This window comes from Rattus rattus, chromosome 14 (genome assembly GCF_011064425.1).
Source record: "Rattus rattus isolate New Zealand chromosome 14, Rrattus_CSIRO_v1, whole genome shotgun sequence".
Lineage (NCBI taxonomy): Eukaryota > Metazoa > Chordata > Mammalia > Rodentia > Muridae > Rattus > Rattus rattus.
The window spans coordinates 9,849,144-9,872,801 of record NC_046167.1 but is presented as its reverse complement, the minus strand read 5'-3'; the positions used below and the strand labels follow the sequence as shown (position 1 = coordinate 9,872,801).

The 23,658-nt window shown below is 45.2% G+C and overlaps 1 protein-coding gene across 1 annotated transcript; it reads left to right on the top strand.

Moving 5' to 3' along the window:
• On the top strand, positions 1-12,064 carry Meig1 (meiosis/spermiogenesis associated 1). Its single transcript, XM_032885226.1, has 3 exons — positions 1-179; positions 9,222-9,388; positions 11,929-12,064. Exons 2-3 carry the CDS (start codon positions 9,251-9,253, stop codon positions 12,055-12,057), a joined length of 267 nt encoding a protein of 88 aa, XP_032741117.1. The 5' UTR covers positions 1-179; positions 9,222-9,250; the 3' UTR covers positions 12,058-12,064.
• Positions 12,065-23,658: the final 11,594 nt, after the last annotated feature.

Genomic DNA, 23,658 nt, shown 5'->3' with positions numbered 1-23,658 from the left:
AGTAGGGAACACGAGCACCGCTGCGCCCTCCTGCGAGGCCAGCTGAACTAGGGTAACCGCGGATAGCGGGAGCCAGATCTGAGCGGATGCGCAGCGAGAACCCGGGCCTTGATCGCCGTGCGGCTGGCTCGGCCCGGCCCCAGGAGCTCAGGCCCCGCCCTTTCCGCCCGGCCGCTCTGGTACCCGGGTTTTTTTCTTTTCTTTTAGGGCGGGTCTTCACTTGGTCCCTCCCACATCGTAGGATCCGCTACCCTGCTAAATTCTTCTCCTCCGGGAGTCGGCTACTGTATAGCTATGTGAATAGCTATGTGATGCCAAGGCTCAGAGGACGGTCTTTGGTTTAGCTTCTTCTGGGTAGATTATAATTTACAGACATCATGACTTATGGGGAAAAAACGTGTTTTCTGGCAGACAGAGCACGCTAGCTGTGAGAACCCTCTTACGGGGTGGCTTTACACAAACGCAGACTGGCACACCGGGAAGATGGACGGATCAGGCGGGGGTGCTTGCAGGCGCGGGGGGGGCACTTTAGTCTTTAAAATGAACCCCTGTTTTAAGGAAAACTATGTTCGGACCCAGTGTGAGAACCCAGTGCGTTTATTGTCTCGACCAAGGTTTACATGTAGTTTAAAGGGATCCTGCCACCTGCTAGGAGCGCAAATAATGATATAAGGTGAGGAGATGGGGGTTGGAAGATTAGGCATGTTATCTATACGGGGTTACAAGGCAAAAGCTTCAGCGACAGCAGGCTGGACTCAGCCACCCATCCCAAATGCAGCAATTAAGGAGACACACAACAAGGAGAAAAGTAGAGAAAGACATAATTCACGTGGCACACCCAGCGGGGGTAATAAGGAATAAGGTCTCGGGACCCCAGGTTTGTGTCTGGGGCGCTTATAGAAGCTTTAGAGTTAAGTAGAGGAAGAAACTAAACAGGGCTAAAAGATGTGTATAACGGTCTTGTTTAAGTTGGGAGTCGCAGGCTGTAGTGCCCTCCGCCCCTGTTGTATCAACTCTGATGTTGCAAGGGACCTGGTGGAAATCCAATATTTCTCAAATTCTTGTCTGCCTTCTGTCTTCAGCTTCGAAGGGCGGTGAGATAGTTTAAATAGGCAGACTGTGACTGGATAGTTAACATCCCCGTACAGTTAGGCATTCCTCTGACCCAAAGTCAGACACAAAACCAAAGCAAAGGAACGAGGCTTCAGCATCCTTTTAGTTACCTTGTGGGCCCCAGTGAAGAGTTTTAAAGTGTTGTGTTTTTGTAGCTGTTTCTGAATGGTTGTTTGAAGGGAGAGAGCTCGAGGTAGTTGGCTATGTCAGGGGTGACTGCTGTTACCTTAGAACTTAATGTCAGGGACTTAAGATTGGTGGGATTTTTATTTTTCAATACACACATAGCTTAATAGTGCTTAATGAAATCCAGTTTCTAAAAAGTAGACATCCAACCATTGCCACTTCCTGTTTATAGTGTTATACATATGTATTATAGAAATCCAGTGTGTTTTGTTATATAATTTTATTTACTATGTCTATACTGTGCATAGGTGTTTCTATCTGAGCAAAACTAGAAAACTAACTCACAGAGCCTTACAAAACCAGAAGAAAATAGATAATTGTTATTTAGTGTTTTTATTTAAAAAGTAAAAATTAGTGAAAAAGTTATGCCTTTCACAAAAGATTGAGAATTCTTTTTTCTGGCAACAAGTTAAATATTGAAGCATCAATATTTTTATACTTTTTAGCTCTTACGCCATTAAGGTTAGCCTTGTTTTGCAGCTATGAATTTTAAAACAGTTTTGTGCTACTTCATATCCGCCCATTCATTATAAAAGCCAATAGCATAAAATGATTTTTTTTAAAAATGCCTCACTAAAAAATTTGAGGGAATTGCCATTGTAAAGAAGCCTCAGGCCTGAGCATTACCTAGAGAAGACAACGAAATAACATCCCCAGTTTATTGGCCTGCATTGATGCCAGCAACCCATAAAACTAGGTGTGATTCAAACGTCTGAAAGCTCAGCTCTAGGGGATGTAAGCCAGGAGGATCAGAAGTTCAAGTTCATCCTCGGAGTTCATGACCACCACGGTTAGACGCTATGAGACCCTGCGTCAAAATCCGTACGCAAATCTCCTGCCTGGAATTTTACAAATCACATCTTGAGCATAATGATAATACCCACGGGCAAGCTTCTCTCCGTTCACTGTGGGCGCTATTTTTCCATTCTTCCTATTCTCTGTGCCACCAGTTCAGACCATTGGCTTTAAATACGAGCATCCTCATGGAAAAGAAGTTCCGGCAACATTGCCACGGCCGGACTTGCCTGTCCCGAGGTGAGCCTCTGTCTCCCGGAGTCTCTGGAGCTCTTTGCACGTCAGCTCCCTGCATACGCTACAACTTTAGCCGGGGCTGGTGCAGGAGACTACACCGATACATCATCTGCACAGGTTCGTCAGCTGTGACTTTCTTGCTCATCTGTTTGTAAACTGCCAATGGAATGTTTTGAAGGAGTTCTAGAAGAGTCTACTGAACTGAAAAAAAAAATACCTTGGCGGCAACTTAAAAGCCACTTCTTGAAGCGTCGAGTATGGTAGGACGTACACCAGCCATGCTGGACTCCTTGGTTGCCCAGACTAACCAATGAAGACCTTGCTCCATGGACCACTATATAGTACCGAAGGCTAGCCCAGGACTATCTTATTCACAGCTCCCACAGTCCAGTGCCGCAGCCTGTTACCTCCCCCAAGGTTTCCTCCGAAATGGTTGTGACACGTTTTTATCATGTGGACTAATACAACAAGATATGCTTCTGACTCAGCATGGTTGGTGTCTGGTCAGTAACACCTCCAACAAAAAAAAAAAAAAAAAAAAACCAAAAAAAAAGGAAGGACTACCGTCTAATGCCATAGACCCCTTCGGTTTCCGTGTACCTTTATACATTCACGTAATAAAGAAAGCAGTGATTCAAGGAAGGTCATTTGAGGTCAGAAAAGTCACGTAAGTAAACATCAGTAAGCACATATGTTTATATCAATAAACAGAGCAGCCCTTTCCCAGAACTCTCTTAGGCCAGAGCAATTTAAACACAATTGCCTGGCGCTGCTATTGATCATGTCTGGGAAGGCATGACAGCCAGGCAGAAGGCCACAACCAGATTCAGGTCGACCGAGGACAGCAACTCAGCACATAGTCTCGCCAGATTGGCCCCTGTGGCTATGTTCCAATACCCAGTGAGCTGTCTTATAACTGCATTCGAACGTCTGTCACTGCAGGAGGCACAAACAAACAGGTTTTATAAATTGAATGCAGATATTTAACACAGGAGGCATGAAATCACATTCAAGAGCAATCCAGGAAACAAAATGCACCTGAAATAAAAGGCCCTCTGTCTTTTTTTTTCCTGGAACTTCTCTCACAGTTCCCTCAAGGCACAGTTCACCATGTGTCATTCTTTTGTGTGTGATCTGACATCCCCCACCCCCTTTTTATTTTTTTAAGGCATTATAGGGTGTTTAAATTTTAGACTTACACATATGCATAAATATGTATGTTTGTATTTTTAAAGCCAGCATGGTAGATAAAGTTGATTGTTTTCAGGCATTTAATCTTGTTCGGAGCCATTGACATCCTAAGAGCAGCATGAACGCCAAGGGCCCGACACATTGCCACCAGGAACAAGGATACATGCCCCAGTAGGCCTGTGTTTAGCTCCTTGGCCAAATAAGCTGCCTCTGGATATAGATGCTTATCTTTGAGGTAAATTTCATAACCAAAGAACACTGTAGTCTTGGCTCTAATGGTTTCTTCAACTTCTCCAGATGATCTGTACGGTTTACAAGGTTTGGCTTACAGGCTCACAAGCTCTCTAGATTTTGGGTGGTTCCACGTGGTTTTTTTTTGTTTTGTTTTGTTTTTCTTTTTTCTTCCTGTGCACTTTCTTTCTCTTTTTCTTCTCCTTTTTGTTTTGTTTGTTTCCATCAGTTTAATGTCTGCCAGTTCTTCTGACTTCCCTTCAGTCATGGATGAAGTACTTCAAAAAATTCAGTCCTCTGCTTTCTCCTCCTGCTTGACTTCTGTCCCACCTAGACCTGCCAGATCACAAAAGTCTCTCTGAGGCACTTCAGGCTCAGAAAGGACAATGTATGTTATGAGCCCCACCACCACCACCACCACCACCACCACACGCACACATGCACTCCACCCAGCAGTGAGCAAACCACTGCATTTTAAAGTACTGAGTTACAGCAGAATTAATAATGACACTGTATTCCCCCATAGTCACAGAAGCATTTCAATAAGGAATTTTCTCTCTCCCTCTCCCCCTCTCTCCCTCTCCCCTTCCCCCCCTCCCTGACCTTTTCCCCCTCCTCCCTCTCTCTCTCTCCCTCTCCCTCCCCCTCTCCCCTCCCCCCCCCCCCCTTCCCTCCTTTCCTCCTCCTCCCCTCCTCCCCCCCCCCTTCTTCTCTCTCTTCCCCCCTCCCTCTCCCCTTTTCTCTCCCCCCCCCCCCTCTCTCTCCCTCTCTCTCTCTCCCCCTCCCTCCCTCCTTCTCTCCCTCCCTTCCTCCCTCACCTTCTCTCCCTCTTCTTCTTCCTCCTCTCTCTCTCTCTCTCTCTCTCTCTCTCTCCCCCCCCACCTCTGAACTTTAGTTTGTCTATTCAAACCATGGCTCTCATTCTAAAGATAGTCTAGGCCAAATGTGAATGCGGCCATGACCCAAGAACATGGATCCAGCTCACCGTGCATGTCTTGTTCCACCGTGGAAGACAGTAAATGAACTTTGTAGCCACAGAGCAAAGGACAGTCATAAGTCAATGCATTTGCCAATTCCGTCAGTAAGGAGGTGAGACAGGCAGGTGAGGACAGGACAGGGAGATGGCTACTGTGGATTTTTGGTGCTGTAAAAGTCTTCACTTTAGGATTGGTGGAGCTGATGATCTGCTAAATAACACCATCGATAGTTTTTCTTCAAGTCAGACCCAGGGGTTGAGAGTCGATGGCTCCTGAACACCACAGGCTGTTCCCAGGTGACTGGATCCACTTAATAACTGGGAAGGATAGGATGTGCATTATAGCGTAGTCACCGCAGGAGCTGCATTTCCGTCAATTCAATTCAATTCAATTTCACATTAAATTTTCAAATGTCCGATAGTGTCTTTAAGGTGGTGGGTGGTACTACTGAGAAAAACAGCAATTCCCTGTGACTTCAACTCAAGGTAGTGCCTTCCCCACCCTCCTACAACATGTGGCATTTTTAGATGCATAGTTGACACAAGTGCTCAATCTCAGAGCGGCATGGTGCCCCTGGCATACGCTCAGGAGAACCTTTTTGAATGATACAAGCAAGTCAAAGTATTTTGTTATAGGTCAAACTTCAAAGCCTAGATTAAGCCAGACAAGGAAGCCACACTGTGCCCCGTGCCACTGCCCTGAGGAAAAAAAGCGCTTTTTCTGCAGAAGCACGAAAGCCACTCAGCCACTAACTTCATTGGGAGACATGACTAATTTTGAGTGTTTTAAAAGGTTTTATTATTTTAAAATTATTTTTAATGATGTATTCACGTGTCTAAGAGTGGCACGTACAACTGCGTGCAGTGTCCAGGGGGGCCAGCAGAGGGCAGTGGTGATCTCCTGGAGCTAGACATAGAGGTGGGTGGGAGTTCTTGCTGGGTCCATCTTCTGCAAGGACAATTAAAAACTCGTAACCACTGAGCCATCTCTCTGGCCACTTGACTGGTTCTGTTTTGCTTTGTGTTTGAGAAAAGGCTCTGACCTCGTAGCTCTGGCTGCCCTGGATGGAACTCTTCTCTCTAGAGCAGCTGGCCTCGAGCTCGCAAAGATTTGTCTGTCTCTGCCCTCCAAGTGTTGGGATTAAGTGTGCACACCACCACACTCAGCTTGAATGCTCTTTGAGTACATTGCTCCACACTTTTCCTTCTCGTGATTCCTCGTATCACATCTTCAATGTATGTAATTCATCTCCCCTGTATAAAGGGGTTAAGCAAGCTCTCACTGCACGTGTCCAACTCAGTGTGAGTCATAGCTAGTGTATAGTGTACTGGTGACGTGAAGGGCTTTATCAAACAAGAAGGGGATTTTAAAACAAACTGGTTCGTTGTTTTCTCAGACTTTCCAAGATCCTTACAATATCACAGCAATGAGATCAATAAGATAAAATAAAACACGAGCCTGCATCCGCACAACTGAGCGGCAAAGGTTTAGAACCCACCCGCTAACCAGAACTCCGTTTTCTCTAATCTAACCAAAGTGCTCGTCAACTTGCACACCGGGGGGGTGGGGGGCGGGGGGAATGCCAAAAGCAATTCTAACGATTCGTCTGGCACATTATGGGTTTAGTCAGAATTGGAATTATACAACTCCCAGGAATTTCATTTAAATTAATTTAAATCTGGAGCTAAGCCAAACAGACTCTTAGGCTACATTTTTCACACTGAGGAAATATTCAAGGAAATTCAGCAAGTCTGTATTATTTTTCCCTTCCCTAATTTTCCCTCCGCAAAAGTAAATTTAATGCACTAGTAAAGGCCTTAGTTGTGAATCTGCTCATGCACTCCTGATTTATCGTATGTTTGGGATAATGTTCACCCAGCGGCAAGGAGGGATATTTCTAATTGATGCAAGGATGGTTTTACCTTTTCTACCATTGCATCGTTAATGTATTTCTTGGCATTTAAAAAAATTAACCTAATGAGAATTTGTTACAGTGATTGAAAAATACGTAAATTTCCTTCTGGGAACTTCTTTATGACATGACAAACTTCTTTATGTTTTACATGAAAGAGACAGGTTTAATAGAATGGATTCGAGAAATTGTGGGGAAATTTTCTGGGTACTTTATGTCAACTATTTTTTTTGTAACAAAATAATAATTTAGAAAAACAAATACAAGACAATATCATTGAAATCTAGCTGTGGTATTGGGCGTGTAGCTCAAAGGTATTTGCCTAACATTCAAAAGGTCTCGGGTTCAGTCCCAGTAACCGGAGGGAAAAGTCAGCAATCAAAGTTTGGAAAGAGGACAATTAATGTGAACTAGAGTTGGACGGTCGAACATCCTAGACCAGCAGTAACCACCGGGGTCATTTAACACCCATGACCTAACACAACAGCCAAACCACTAGTGCGGGGTGTGTGCGGCTGTCTTCCCACGCTGGTCTACCAGAGCAGTGTGACACTGTGACCCAAGAAAATAGGTTATGGTGTCTTCAGAAACCTAGAAATAGATGGGGAGCCTCGAGAGCAAGAAAGCGAATTAAAAGAGAAGACTGTCTACTCTTGTGACTTGTGAGAAGCCCAGGATGGCCTTACGCCGGATCCTTCTGTCTTGACCTCACAAATCCATCACTACACCTTGATGAGGACATTCACACTCTTTTTTTTGTTTTTTAAGGAGGGATAAAAAGGGGAAGGGAGTGAGGATATAAATCGATGGACTAGTGATGGAATATTTTGACAATATCTTGAGCAGCTAGAAATGACAGTATAGTGGGGTCTGGTTGGTTGATATTGTTGTTCTTCCTATGGGGTTGCAAACCCCTTCAGCTCCTTCAGTCCTTTCTCTGACTCCTCCATTGGGGTCCCTGTGTTCAGTCCAATGGTTAGCTGCAACCATCCTCATCTGTATCAGTAGGGCTCTGGCAGAGCCTCTCAGAAGTCACTCATATCAGGCTCCTGTCAGCAAGCACTTCTTGGCATCAGCAATAGTGACTGGGTTTGGTGGCTGCATATGCAATGGATCCCCAGGTAAAGTAGTCTCTGGATGGCCTTTCCATTAGTCCCTGCTCCACTCTTTGTCCCTATATTTCCTCCCGTGAGTGTTTTATTCCTCCTCCTAAGAAGTAATGAAACATCCACATTTTGATCTTTTTTCTTGAACTTCATATGATCTGTGAATTTTTTCTTAGGTATTCCAAGCTTTTGGGCTAATATCTACTTATCAGTGAATGCATACCATGTATGTTCTTTTGTGACATTTATGTTAGCTCACTGGGGATGAGATTTTCCTGTTCCATCCATTTGCCTAAGAATTTCATGTAGTCGTAAATGTACCACATTTTCTGTATCCATTCCTCTGGGTTCTTTCTAGCTTCTAGCTATTATAGTGGCGCATGTGTCCTCGTTATATGTTGGGGCATCTTTTGGGTGTATGCCCAGGAGTGGTATAACTGAGTCCTCAGGTAGTGCTATGTCCAATTTTCTGAGGAAGCACCAGACTGATTTCCAGAGTGGTTGAGCTCCCAGGGACTAAACCACAAATCAATGAGTACACATGGAGAGATCCATGGCTCTAGCTGCATATGTAGCAGAGGATGGCATTGTCCAGCATCAATAGGAGGTCCTGTGAAGGCTTGTTTCCTCAATGTAGGGGAATGCGCAGGGCATTAAGATGGGAATGGGTGGGTGGGAGTGGAAGCAACCTCATAGAAGCAGGGGGAGGGGTATAAGAGATGGGGGGAAAGGGAATAACATTTGAACTGTAAATACATAAAATATCCAAGAAAAGTTAAAACAGAAATATGTGTATGTACATATACATATATAATGATGTGTATATATACATATATAATAATGTATATGTATATATTGCAAACTATACATATATGTGTATATATATTCTAAACTACCATCTCAATAAAAATTTTTAAAAAAAAATGACAGTATGTTCTCATAAATATACACTATCTACTGCAGAGTCTCAGAATGGGACATCAGAACACTACTAAATAACTCCAAGTGCAATTTTATTTGGTGATGAAATTAACTATTCTCTGTATATTTTCCAGGGTTTAGGAGTAGTTTAGGTGTATCGGTTTGTTTCCCAAAAGTAACAAAGTAACAGTATTGGAAATGAATGTTAAAATGATGTGAAATGTTCACTCTGAGGCATGCTCTCTCTCTCTCTCTCTCTCTCTCTCTCTCTCTCTCTCTCTCTCTCTCTTCCTCTCTCTTCTCCCTCCCTCTGTCTGTCTGTCTGTCTGTCTGTCTCTCTCTCTCTCTCTCTCTTTCTCTCCCTCTCTCTCTCCCCCTCCCTCCTTATCTCCCTCCCTCTCTCCCTCTGTCTCTGTCTGTCTCTCTCTGTCTCTCTCTCTCTCTCTCTCTCTCTGTCTTTCCCTCCCTCCCCCCATCACTTTTGACCATTCTAAAGGTCTTGAAAATCATAATTATTATGTTACCTATTAATATTATTCTAACTTCTTTCAGAAATAATTGCTAATAAGGTCTCTGTAGCCATGGCTACTTCTGATGTGAAACCAAAATCAATAAGTCGTGCCAAGAAATGGTCAGAGGAGATAGAAAATCTGTACAGATTTCAGCAAGCAGGCTACCGGGATGAAATCGAATACAAACAAGTGAAACAAGTTGCCATGGTAAATTTTACTGCTCTTTATGATAGGCTTTTGTCTTGATAAACGTTTTGTTTTTGATAAGAGTTCTCAGATGGAGAAATGTATTTTGATAACAGTAACAGAACATAACCCAAGGGAGTTCTCCGACACTCTCCAGTGGCTGGGTACACTCACTCTCACTGGACTGCAGAGTCCTCACACACCTGAGTCTTCCTTGTAGACCATGGAAACAGTCCTTGCTCTTACCCCGGTACCTCTATTATCACAGGCTCAGTCTGTGGCAAAATATCATTTCCCCTCTGCGTATCTCGCCTGTGAATTAGAAAGGAGTTGTATATATTCTTTTCTTTCCCTTTTTGTTTTGTTTCTTAAGATAAGCTCTCGCTCTGTAGCCAACTCTGGTCTTGAATTCAGTATGCAGATAAGAGTCTTAAATGTGCACCAGTCTTCCTAGTTCTGCTTCCTAAGCACTGGAATTCCAGATGCAAGCAGCCCTTTACTGTAGCTACACTCTATAATCAACTAATTTTACGTTAATGGATACCAAGCTACATAACTCACACCCCTTGACCATCTACCTTGTCCTTCTACCTCAAATTTTCCCCTCCTGAATAACCTTCCAGTTGATGCTTATTGGGTGGCCTTGAATGGTCTGGAGACCTAGTGCACTGTTTACACACTAACGCAGTTGTCTTTGGAACCTGGTAAAGGATAAGAAGCTAGCCCAGAGTCTTGAGGACTCTCCCTTGCCCTGATGATGACAACTTTGACTTTAGTACCAGAAACACAAACACTGGCTGTACATTTCCTAAGGAGTAAATGTAGCTGGACCCACTACCCTGCTCAGATGAGCTGAGCTCTGTTTCTTGTGACACAGAAATACACCATGCAAGAGAAAATGTAAGATCCATGCCTTGTGGCCTGTGTCTGAGCTCCCAGTGCTCTGTAGACTGAGATAGACTGAGATAGGATGGATATTAGGTTTGAAGGTTATGCTTGCCCTACATAGGGAGAGTTTGCCTCAAAGACAGATGAAAGGAACAGAAAGGGAAAAGGAAAAGAGGAACATTGGCAAAAAGTAACAGACACAGTTCCCCAAGCAGTGTGCGCTGTCTTTTCTTCCACTGCAAGCTGCAATTCACAAGAGCAACATGAAAAGGAACACCACCAGAGTGGTAGTGTTGGAGAAAAGAGCTTGGTTTTCCAAAATCTGGTTTGGACACTCGCAAAATTCAGAAAGAAAATTTTTATTAATAACAAGAACACACTGGGTGTTCTAGAATATATTGTGGTAAGTTATAGACCAAAGAAAAGTGATTTTTTTTTTGGTTTTTTTTTTTTTTTTCCGAGTTGGGGACCGAACCCAGGGCCTTGCGCTTCCCTAGGCAAGCGCTCTACCACTGAGCTAAATCCCCAACCCCAGAAAAGTGATTTCTTGAGACTTGACAAGTTCCTTAAAGGACACACACACACACACACACACACACACACACACACACACACACACACACACCCCGGGTCTGGAGATGTGGTTTCGTTAGAAGACTGCTTGCCTAGCACGCAGGACGCCGCCCACCCTGTACCACATAAACTGCGCATGTCGGTATATGTCTACAATCCCCAGGCAGAGGCAAGAAGATCAGAAGTTGAAGACCACCCCTGAGCAGTGTAACACAGACAGCAAATTACATGAAACACTGTCTGAAACAAACACACACAACAAACCCCACCACACATCAACCTGGCAAGAAGGCAGGGCACTGAGATTGGAGAGAAAGCAAGAAGAACATACAAGTCATGGCACAGGATAGGTCAAACACACCGGAGAAACACAACCAAGAATAGCGGGTGTCCATCAAAACTTGGGCTCAATGTTGAACATAGCGCTTGGGTAGAAGTGCATAGCTGCTTCCTCAAGTCGAGCACCTTCCTCCAGCCCAGTGGTTCTCAACCTTCCTAACGCTGCGACCCGCTAATACAGTTCCTCATGCTGTGGTGACCCCCAAGCATAAAATGATTTTCATTGCCACTTCATAACTACAGTTTTGCTGTTATGAATTACGATGTAAATATCGATGTTCAGGATATCTGACATGCGACCCCCGTGAAAGAGGTCTCGAACCACAAGTGGAGAACCCCTGATTTAGTCCCTGCCTCCGAAGCCTATGATCGACGCAGCTGTTTGAGCAGGGGCCCTTGGACTTGCTCCCAGTTTCCCCCAGGCTTTTTAGTTTAGAAATTCCAGTGTTTTTGAATCGCTCAGAAACATAACAACAATGATTGAATTTTGATTCGTTTGGCTCACGTCTTCAGTCTCGGCCACAGCGTAGACACTGAAACCTCGAAACGGGACTCTGAAGGGAACACTCAATACAGTGCAAGCGCTCAGGATAAGACTGGAAACTGAGGTTTGCGTTAGGTGTGCACTCCACGCTCTAAGAGCGCAAGGGTTTTAAAACTTAATCGCGGACTTTAATTTTGACGCAAGTTGTTTGACTGTGAAACATGAGGTAAAATCACACTGGCGTGGGATCACTCATCCTCTCCCCCTCCTGGTGCAGGTAGACCGCTGGCCAGAGACAGGATACGTGAAGAAACTTCAGCGGAGAGACAATACTTTCTACTACTACAATAAACAGAGAGAGTGCGAGGACAAGGAGGTCCACAAAGTGAAGATTTACGCGTACTGACCTTTTCATTTCTTCGGCGTTGCAATGCTACTTTACGAATTCGTTGTTTACATTCTTCCATCATGTAAATGTCATTTAAAAAAAACAATTGGAAATTCTGTCTTTAATTCATGATGTCTTTTTTTTTTTTTTTTTCTTTTTTTTTCGGAGCTGGGGACCGAACCCAGGGCCTTGCGCTTGCTAGGCAAGCGCTCTACCACTGAGCTAAATCCCCAACCCCTCATGATGTCTTATACAACACAAAACACCGCGAAACTTGGAATTGACCAGTTATCCTGTCCCGTTCGGAAACACAGTTGCAGAGAACCTTAGAATAGACTCTGGCCCTGCCCTCCACCTCCCCAAGCATGTTAGTGGCTCTCTTGAGAAACGAGCTGAGCCGGTTGGAAGCCACTCAGGAAATTAGGAATTAGGTTGTGTATTTCCCTAGAGTTCATCAATACCCAGGGCAGAGCCCCTCCTAGCATTTCTCTGCCTATAGTAGTTCTTGCATTATTTGGCCTGGTGATATTGGTTTTGCCTCTCAGGTCATTTGTCTCTTGCTAGACATACTAGAAATACAAAGAATGATGCCCACCCTGGAGGAGCCCTCCACAAATGTAGAAAACATGCATGACGCTGTGTGTGTGTGTGTGTGTGTGTGTGTGTGTGTGTGTGTGTGTGTGTGTATGTATGGGGTTAGTGCCCAGTACCACAAAAAGACAAGACAGGACCTCCCCCATACACATGCACAGAGAGCCAAAGAGCCAGAGAGTAAAACATACATGTTACTACTATATAAACACAAGTATTTACACTCTTAAAATTAACACGTAATGATTTACTTTTACCAGTGCTGGGGATAGAACACTAGACCTCACAAATACTAGCCAATCACCACCAACCAAGCTATAGGCCCAGGCTCGGCTTAATTAGCCAGCTAGTTAGTCCTGAAACAGGGTCCTGCTGTGCAACTCAAGCTGCTGTTAAACTCAGGATCCTCTTGCTTCACCTTCCCCCACCCCACAACCTCCACCCCCACCTAAGCACTGGGATTACCCCACCATCTTTAAAAAATATTTATTATATATGAGTACACTGTAGCTGTCTTCAGACACACCAGAAGAGGCCATCAGATCTCATTTACAGATGGTTGTGAGCCACCATGTGGTCTCTGAGTTCTGAACTCAGGACCTCTGGAAGAGCAGTCCGTGCTTTTGACCACTGAGCCATCTCTCCAGCCCTACACCACCATTTCTAACCCATAGGTCCTCAGAAAGCAATTAGGCCTGAAAGTGTGTGCTGATGGCTCCCGGTGAACATCCTGTCACCTGTTTTCGGTTGACTTATGTCCTCTCTCTAAATCTGTCTTGATCCCATCCCACCCCCTCAGCACCTGTGGATGTGGTAGAACTTGGAATAAGGTCTTTAGAGGAGAAATCAAGAACATGGTCATTTAGTGGGCCCCAATCTTGGCACTGGTGGTATCAAGGTCTGAAGACATGGAGATCTAGGGAGGAAGTCAGAGGGACAACGGAGACACAAGTTGGAGTGAAGAAATCTTGAGTGATGGTCAACGTGCATTGACCAGAAATAAGGAGTGGGCAGAAATTGTCCCTCAGACCATTGAGAGTGAGCCTGGTTCTACCGACACATTGACCCTGGATGAGTAGCCTCCAGAGCGAAAAGGACAACATTTTCTGTTGGGTAAGCTGTTGGGTTTGTGGTATTTGCTCACAGTGACCCTTGGAAATTAACACATCACCCTTGCCATCGAAAAGGAAGATTTATTCCGGTTCATAGTTTTCAGGTTAAATGGCTTCATGGCTTCTGGGCAGGAACATCATGGGGAGGTCGTAGGATGGAGCAAACAGTTCACCTTGTGACAGCCAGGAAGCAGAGAAAGAGCAAAGGACAAGATAACTCCCTCAAGGGCTAACTTCCTCCAACAACTCTCTGCCCTCCCTCCATTTTTTTTAAAATCACCTCCCAATAATGCCATGAATCCGTCATCGATGGGATTACTCCTTCGCCTAGGGCAGAATCTTTAGGGTCCACTTTTATTTAAAAGTCCACCAGCAGACAACGAAACCCCCTACCTCTGATTCTGTGAGGGACTTCATCTTCAAACCATAATTTGTATCTAGTGCTGCCAGCTCCTTCCTCACCTTACGCCTCAGTAGGAACGACAAAAGCCCGCTCACCCAGAGCTTGCAAATTGTTTCTGCATGTGGCAGCAGCTGCTTCCGGGTGCGTGGACCGTGTGGCAAGTGAAAAAAGTCCCCGGTAAGATCCGATATGTGAATACTTGGTCTCCAGTGGGTGGCAATTATAAAATTGGGGAAATTATAAAATCTTTAGGCAGTGAGACCTTGCTGGAGGACGTCAATCACAGGCTTTGAGAGCTTATAGCCTGGCCTGACTCCCAGTTTCCTTCTCTCTGTGTTTGCTTTGAGGATGGGATCTCTTAGTTTCCTGCTCTGACTTCCGATTGTCTCCCCCCTCCTCCCATCTGAACCGGAGGCTGAAGTAAATTCTTCCACAAGTTCCTTTCACTTATGGTATCCTACCACAGCAGTGGGAAAAAACGAGCGCAGGCTAATGTATTCGTTAAGTAACTAATGAACGGCTAGAATTCCTCAGGCAGCCTTCGACCGGGATTATTTAACTTGCAGAAAACCATCTCCTCACTCTGTTTACAGGTCAACTTTCTAGATAGCAAAACTAAATCCGAGAAAACACTGATTCCAGTTCTTCTCTCTCTCTCTCTCTCTCTCTCTCTCTCTCTCTCTCTCTCTCTCTCTCTCCTGATCTTGTCAAGTCTAGGAAAGTGGAAGCTTTTGCTTTTCTTTTTCTTTTTAAAGATTTGTTTATTTTGAGTACACTGTTGCTCTGTTCAGACACACCTGAAGGCGTTGGATTCCATTACAGATGGTTGTGAGCCACCATGTGGTTGCTGGGATTTGAACTCAGGACCTCTGGAGGAGCAGTCAGTGCTCTTAACCACTGAGCCATCTCTCCAGCCCTGGGGCTTTTGTTTACATGCTTCTTACATGATGGATCGGGTCAGTTAATGACTTCACCACCTGCTCTACCAATAAGTGATTTTTTTTTTTTTTGGTCCATGCTACACAGTTCATTTTCTGACACCAGGGTGCCCGTCCCAATCAGTTTGGGATGGAATGCCGGACTCCATGGTAAAGGGGTGGGGGACAACCTTTCTATGACCTAGTGTCCGAGGACGTTCTCTGCAAGAGTGCTTGTAGGAGATGTCAGCCTACCCTGTGACATATAGTCCAGAATACATTGGTGCCTTCCCCAGCAGGCCCCAGAAATCCGTGGGCTCCGTTGTCACAGGAAAAACTAGAGTCAGGAGAATGCGTTCAGGCAGGTGACTCTAAGATCTCCCACCCAGCTTGCATCCAGAATTTATTCCCGTATCATCTCCTATTCCTTATTCCTCATTGGCCTCTGTGTGCCCGGCAACCGACTATTCAAACAGAAACCTCTGAGGATATGTTTCAAGGGATCAAAGAAAGAAAGAGGAAGACTATAGGCATTTGGGTGTTTTTCTTAGTTGTTGGCTGTGGATGCTGAAAGGGATCCACACAGCACCAACGATGCAGTGACAGGTAGGCATAATCAGATTGAAGAGGAGTCCAGTGCCCCAGGCTGTGTTAGCCAAGTCAACACAGCCAAATGGTCATTCTCTGCTTGTCTGTTAGCTCTTAGCTGCTTTCTCCACAGCACCATCTTCAAAGAAGGAAAGTGGTCAGCAGTCTACTCCCCACACAGCACTTATTACCACAGTCAGAGACCTTTACAAGGACAAGGTCTTCATGACTACTTCAGACACAGACATGTTTCCCATGTTCCCCTTCAAAAGCTGATGGTGCCTCATGTTTTCTGTGTGCCTCTGAGACAAGGCAGCAGGCATGTACTGTATCTGGATGTCATGGCAACCGCATAATTCATCACACTGGAAAAGCAGGGTTAAGTCAGCCGGGACAGACAGGAAAAGAATACCCCAGGGAGGTGTGACTGTCATAGTATTAGATATATCTCTTTAAGAATAACTCCCTCCAAAATGCCTGAATTCCGATAGACCACTTCACAACACAGTAGAGGACAGTGAAATAGAATATCTAATCTCCTCCTCCCCTCAGGGAGCTGATGTTGTGAGCTATCCAGGGCTGATTCAGACTTCCCAGGACAATCAGGCATTCTGTGTTTAGAATTATATTGGCTGTATCCACACATGCACAGAATGAATTGCAGTCATGTCCCTGCTCTGACTTGAGGGACCTGTCCATTTTAACTTGTAGTTTTAGACCTAGAAACTGCAGTTCAGTGTTCGTGGAGTTGCTATTGTGCTGTCTTTTTGAAGGCTTGCGATTGAGACCTCTCAAGGCTTGGCTTACCTTCCGTACAGTGGACAAAGGTCTGTAAAGCCTGCTTCAGTAATTCTCCACTGGATGAGCCCTGCTCCTGCATGATTACATAGCAGGCAGAAGAGCCATAGTATGTCCTGGTCATAGGTCCACTGTCATCCTTCATGACTCGTGAAGTGGGTGCCTTGGTAACTTTCTATTATTGGGGGCAGGGTCTATACCTCAAGTTCAACCTAGCAAGTCCTGGTTTTGTCATCTTCGAGGTGGCTCTTGCCTGCCAAGCTTTCTCTCAGCTTAGAGGACTGGCGTGGTCTTATGTGCTACCACTGCAACGGCCATATTTCCTGTCTTAGAGTCACTCTCTACACTCTCTTTGGGTACCACTGAGCTCACATTGCTAGCAAGAACGTGTGATGTCTACCACACTGAGGTGAGGCCCCGTTGCAGAGCCCACACGGTTTTCTAGCTTCTGTTTTATATTCAGCATTGCGGTCAGGAGACAACATACATCTTCAGCTGGGCTTCTTCAAGCTGTTGGATCCTCAATGCCACTTTTAGGCGACTGTAAGGACTGGCGAACAACATAATCTAACAAAAGTCGTTTGCATTATCTCCTGATGTTTCCACAGATCTTGCCCCCCAAAGAGCGTAACTGTTAAGGGACCCGCTGTTGAGTCTACAACCAAGGAACCTACAGCTCTTGAAAACAACCCAACCGCCAATGCATTGAGTTAATTCTTCTTCCCTTGCTACTAAGATCCACACCAATTGGGATTTGGCTCACTGACTACTGTGGCCTTAAATCTCAGCATTGCAGAAGTTCTGTCTCTGGAAGGTGGACTTCTGTCCTCCTCTGTAAGGGGTTTTTCTCTTCAACTGCCCACCAATGGGCAAAGCTTCCTCATGGGTCAGTAGCACCCCCTCCTTCACAGGTGTGTACAGCCTGGCAACTCATGGAGAAGCCACTGCATGTTCTACCTCACATGTAATGGAACCCCAAATTGTTACAGTCCTCTATGGAGGAGGAAGTATTATCCACTTCTCATTGAAGTTACTCACGCCATTTGACTGAGGTACACATGTGGGTGATGCCCAGCCATGGATGAATTTGCATCTGGTGTATCCAATCTTCAATAAAGTCTGATCTTTCTTCCTTGCATACAAATTGCACACTGGTGATCCTCCTGCCTCTGCCTTCTTCAGCAAATCCTGTGAGCTTGCACCCCCAGAGGTTGCTACCAAGGAAAATATTGACTTGAGAGTGTATCCATGCGGTCTTTTGATCGGGTTATTTGGCATTCATTTTGTTAGAGAAAGATTTTTTTCATTTATTTATTTATTTTATGTATGTGAGTACACTGTCTCTATCTTCAGACACCAGAAGAGGGCATCGGATCCCATTACAGATGGTTGTGAGCCACCGTGTGGTTGCTGGGAATTGAACTCAGGACCTCTGGAAGAGTCCTTATATATTCCTACTACAGAAATCTCAGGTCGAAATACCATCAAAGCCATCCACTTCCTGGCCTGCTAACGGTCCCAGATTTCTTCCCCCAAATAGCTTAACAGGAAACACGATACTTAGGATATGTCTTGACTAGTGAGGTATGATGACTATCCTTACCTGAGTCCTGGGCATAATTGAATTTATTCTACCAAGGACAGCTTCAGTCCTTTCAAGGGTGGCCAAATTTTGTTGAATTTGTGTTTTTAACTTTGGATTAAAGGCAAAAGCTCAGTCTTAACCACTGAGCCATCTCTCCAGCCCCTTAGCCCCTCTCTTTAATGGATATTTTTGGTTGAGGTAGCTTATCCTCATTGTAATGGTTAATATTTGTTGCCCACTAGAAAGACTCTAGAATCACCTAAGAAACAAGCTTTAGGGTATGCCTGTGAAGAATTATCTAGATCCTCTTGGATGCCCAGGAGGGATTATCTAAATTAGGTTGATTGATGTGGGAAGATACATTTGTACCCATAGATGGCACCATTCCACAGGCTGGGCTTGAAAGGGAGCCGAGGCTCCATTATCTTTCTGACAAATACGACAATCTTTCCTCTTCTTGCCTTGGTTAACCACTGTGATCTCATCAGAGTTGACAGGTTTCTTAATGCAACTTTCACTCCTGCGGTGATATTTTCTATCACCGCCCGACACGGATGGGTCCCCGATGAGTTTTCTAATCCAAACTTTGGGTTACTGATCTGGGAACACCTGCGCACTAAGCAGATGGTCATTAAGAGTTTGACCTCATTTTCGTCTCTTCTAGCTTCCTCCCAGACCCTGCGTCTCCTCAGAGGGACAGCAAATAGGCCTTTCTAGATGAGTTGATAAGCCAAACTGAAGTCTGAACGTTACTGTTCAATGAGGACGATTCACTGACAGTGCAAATCAGACGAGCGTCCTGTCTTTGCCTTGTGCGGTTGAGGGTCCGTGATTGAAAAAGAGGAGTGGACTGTAAATATCACTTTGCGTACACAGAACGCTTATGCAGAGGTGGCTGATGGGAGGCCCCACCCCTTGTGTTCCCATTGGCCAGTGTATGTGTTACTTTCTACTGCTGTGATAAACGACTGACAAAAGCAATTGGGGGAGGACAGGTTTCAATAGATTTATATTATCATAGTCAACCACTGAGGCGAGTCGGAGCAGGAACTCAAGCGGGAACCTGGAGGAAGAACTGAAGATTGCAGAAGCGTTCTGCTTAAGGGTTTGCCTTCCCTGTCTTTCTCAGCTTGCTTTCTTATACAACCCAGAAATACCTGTCCAGGCATGGCACCACTGACAGTGAACTGGATCTTTCAGCAGCAAATTATTAACCAAAAAACTATATTACAGGTATGCCCCCGGGCCAATCTGATGGTGGCAGTTTCTCAATTGAGGTTCCCTCTTCCAAAGTAACTCTATATTGTGTTAAATTAACGAATGAAAATTACGAGCGCCCTCAAACCCTGACAATATGACACACAGACGCATCACCATTAAACCACAATCCTTCCTTTCCTGTTTATTTCCAAGATTTTATTTTGAAAACACAATATAAAACCTAGTATAAATCGGGCAGTGGTGGCGCACGCCTTTAATCCCAGCACTCAGGAGTCAGAGGCAGGTGGATCTCTGTGAGTTTGAGGCCAACATAGTCAACAGAGCAAGTTCTAGGAGAGCCAGAGCTACACAGAAAAGCCGTGTCTCAAAAAAACCAAAAAACCAACCAACAACAGCATAGTATAACGTTAAAAGTTCCACAGTCTTTAAATTTGTCAGCATTTTAAAAGTTCAAGTTTTCTTCTTAATAATTCAATGTTTTCTTTGATTGTGGGCTCCTGAAAAAACAAGTTATATATTTTGCTATTCCAGGAAGGAAGAACCAGGGCATAAAAACAACACACGTAAGCAAAATCCAGCAGCTGCAAAAGCAGTAGCTTAATGTATGATCTCCTGGATTCCGTCTCTCCAGCTCTATTATCCACCACACACACACAGACACACACACACATTCACACACACAGACACACACACACACACACACACATTCACACACACACAGACATACAAACACATAGACACACACACAGACATACACACATATACACGTACACACACATACACACACACACACACACACACACACGCCACACACACATACACATCACACACACACAGACACACACAGACATACACACATACACACACATACACACACACACACATACATACACACACCCCACACACATACACCATGCATACTACACACCCCACACAGACACACACACACACACACACACACACACACACACACACACACACACAGAGGCACACATACACGCACACACACAGGCACACACACAGGCACACACACAGGCACACACACACACACACACACACACACACACATACACACACACACACACACACACACATACACACACACACACACACACACAGACACACACAGACACACACACACACACACACACACCATGTCTAACACTCCACACTTGCTGATGTCCTCAGTGGTCTTCTAATATCCTGGAATTTCCCCTTTATGGGTTTCCACTGTAACCAAGGCTTTACCAATAGCTCCTCCTGGTTCTGTCTCTGACCCTGCCTTGTGGTGCCAAGCCACAGCTTCTCTCCAATGGCCCCTTCAACCCATGATTTCCACCACAACTGAAACTGTCCTTTCGCCAGTGGCCTACTGTCCTCTGTGGGGACTCCACCCTGGTACATGGTGACAATCCTCCGCTGTCCCATTACTCTTTTATGCCCGTGTGGAAGGTTCCCCTTACACATCACCAAGGTCAGCTGCCAGCTAGAAGTGTAGCCTTAGCCTCTTCACCAACCACAACCTCTACGTGCCGACCCTGAGAGTACCCCACGAGATCTCACCTCAGTGGTTCTACTCCCTTCTTAACTGCAGCTGACTCAGTAGCCCCAGCTAAGCAGCATCAATTGCTGCAACAAAGGTTTACATTCTACAGATTCTTCCTTCGAACCAAACCATACACATGGCCCCGATAGAGTCTTGGCTTCCTTCTGAAACCTACAAGCCAGGCCTCCAAAGTCCTCCTTCGGCGTTCCTGTCTTCCAAGATCTCACAGTAGCTGAGGAAACTCTGAAAATGCAGTCTTTCCAGTCTGAAGCTCCAAAACCCGTCTACAGGCCCTAGGGGGAGAAACACTGTCAGGTGTTTCATGGCAACACCTCGCTCCCTGGCATTGACTTCTGTATTAGTTACTTTTTACTTTTTGTTCCTGGGATAAATCATTGACCAAAACCAATTTGGGGAGAACGGGTTTTTTTAAAATTTTTTATTTTTACTTAGCCTTTACATCATAGATTGTCACAGGAAAGTCGGGGCAAGGACTGGAAGCAGGGACCACAGCAGAGAACTTTCCTGTTCCCCATGGCTTGCTCAAATTGCTCTTACACAATCCACGACCACCTACTTAGGGGCAGCACCACCCACAGTGGTCTGTGCCCTCCTGCATTAGTCCTTAGTCAAGAGAAATTCGCCACGTACATAACAGCAGTTTGCCAACCGAGGCTCTCTCTAGGTTGCAGTAAGTTGACAAACACTAACCCATCAGTGTGCATCCAAAGATAGCCGCTACACGGAGAATGAAAGAAACCAACCAAATATGCAGCCGCTGTGAGGACAGTAAAGATAGCGAACGTCCCCTGGGAAACCAAAGCCTTGGGAATGGAAAAATCTTGGTTTCCCAGGGAAGCAGACTGGGCTTCTACTATAGCAGCCAAATAGAAACCCAGCCATGGAACTTCCCTGGCACCCACCAATGTAGTTTTAGCCTACCTAGCCTTTGGTAAAATTCTCCTAGTTTCCTATAAAAAGGGCTGTGTGCCTTTGTCTGGGGATGGAATTTTGGTGAAGGGTTGACCCCTGCATGCTGGTAATTTCTGCAGAATAAACACTTTTTGCATTTGCACTCTCTTTGAGTCTGGGGTCCTCCTCCAGCAATTCTTGAACCCCAACAGTAGTTTGTTGTGGATTTGGTTTAATGCTTGCACAATAATTCTGAATGTGAGTTGCTGTCCCAAGCCGGTTCTGACTGGCAAATAAAGTTGCTGGCAGCCATTGGCTGGGCAGGGAGACAGAGATGGGACTTTGGATTTCTCTGGCAAGGGAACTCAGGGAAGAAGGAAGATTTAGAACCACCACGTCAGGGAAGTAGAAAGATCAGGCCTGAGAAGTGCAGGACAGAGAGACAGCCAAAATGCAAGAATCTGGGATCATGGCCCAGGAGGGCTGCAGACCAGGGCAGTAAGGATGGAATACAGGTTTTAGTAAGTAATAATTCAGGAATATCAGAGGGGAGAGTGTGCTAATCGAATGGAGGTTTGGGAGTGGACTCACCATTGAGCTGCTTAGGGCATATTAAAAGTAAGGCTCCGTGTGTGTGTGTGTGTGTGTGTCTGTGTGTGTGTGTCTGTGTGTGTGTGTGTGTGTGTGTGTGTCTGTGTGTGTATGTGTGTCTTTATTGGAGAATCCACAGCATTGGGACAGTAGCAAGGAACTTGTGCTGCCACCACCAGGTAAACAGAGCAGATTAATGAACAACAGTAGTTTTGTGGATAGCCAAGATGGCCATGTCTGTATGGGGGTGACCATGATAGAGCTTACAAAAGATAATGAAGCCCGTATTGTTGTTCTGGGTCTACACTGTATCCAGCTGACATGCTCGCCCTAACACCACAACAACCTTGTACTTTCTGTTTTAATTAGTGTTTCCATTGCAACTCTTATAAGGGATACCATTTCACTGGGGCTGGCTTACAGGTTCAGAGGTTCAGTTCAATCAAGGCAGTGTCTAGGAGTCGTGGTGCCAAGAGGAGCCAAGAGTTTTACATCTTTATTGAAAGGCAGCCAGGAGAAGAGTGGCTCCCACATGGCTAGGAGGAGGATCTCTAAGCCCATCACCACAGTGACGCACTCCTCCAACAAGGCCACACCTCCTAATAGTGCCACTCCCTAGGCCAAGCGCGTACAAACCACCACATTCTTTTATACAGAAAATATCTGCTTGCCTGTCACAAGCCTCTCCTTCCTTTGCTTTCTTCTATTCACCTTCTTAGAGACCTGCAAGGATCCTAAGTCCAGGGCTTAGGTAAAAAGGACAGCAACGGTAGCTCTCCCAACCCATGCCAGAAGTAATTCTTTAGAGCCTCACCCCTGCCTGCCCTGAAGTTCAAGGGGAGGGCTGCGCGGGCGTTGAGGACAGCTCTTCCACCACCTACATCTTCCCAACACCACCAGTGTCACATACCGATCCTACCAGTTGCTTCCAGGCTCCCAGCTGTCCTTCAGGACTAACAACTGTGGACACAGGTGTTCCTACATGGGGCCTTGCATTACCGGGGAGTTCAAAAGTGAAGCCACCGACAACAATTCAGCCTGGCAGGTTGGGAATCCAAAGCCACAAATAACATGGTGCACAGCCTAAGTGACAAGCTCCCCACTGGTGTCCCCACCGTATAGATCAGGCTGTGACAACGGCTTCTCTCCCCCTCAGACCTCTGGTTGTTAACTTCGCTCCATTGCTATATTCTATTTATTTAGGTTTCGCCACATCTTACTTGCTCATAAATTCTCCCTATTTGTTTACTGTAGTTAGTGATATTTCTGAGAATATGGATTTAGTTCCCCTGGTAGTAAGACAGTCCCTTGAGTATGTTTCCAGAAAGCAAGCCAACAAACAGGAGAACCATTCA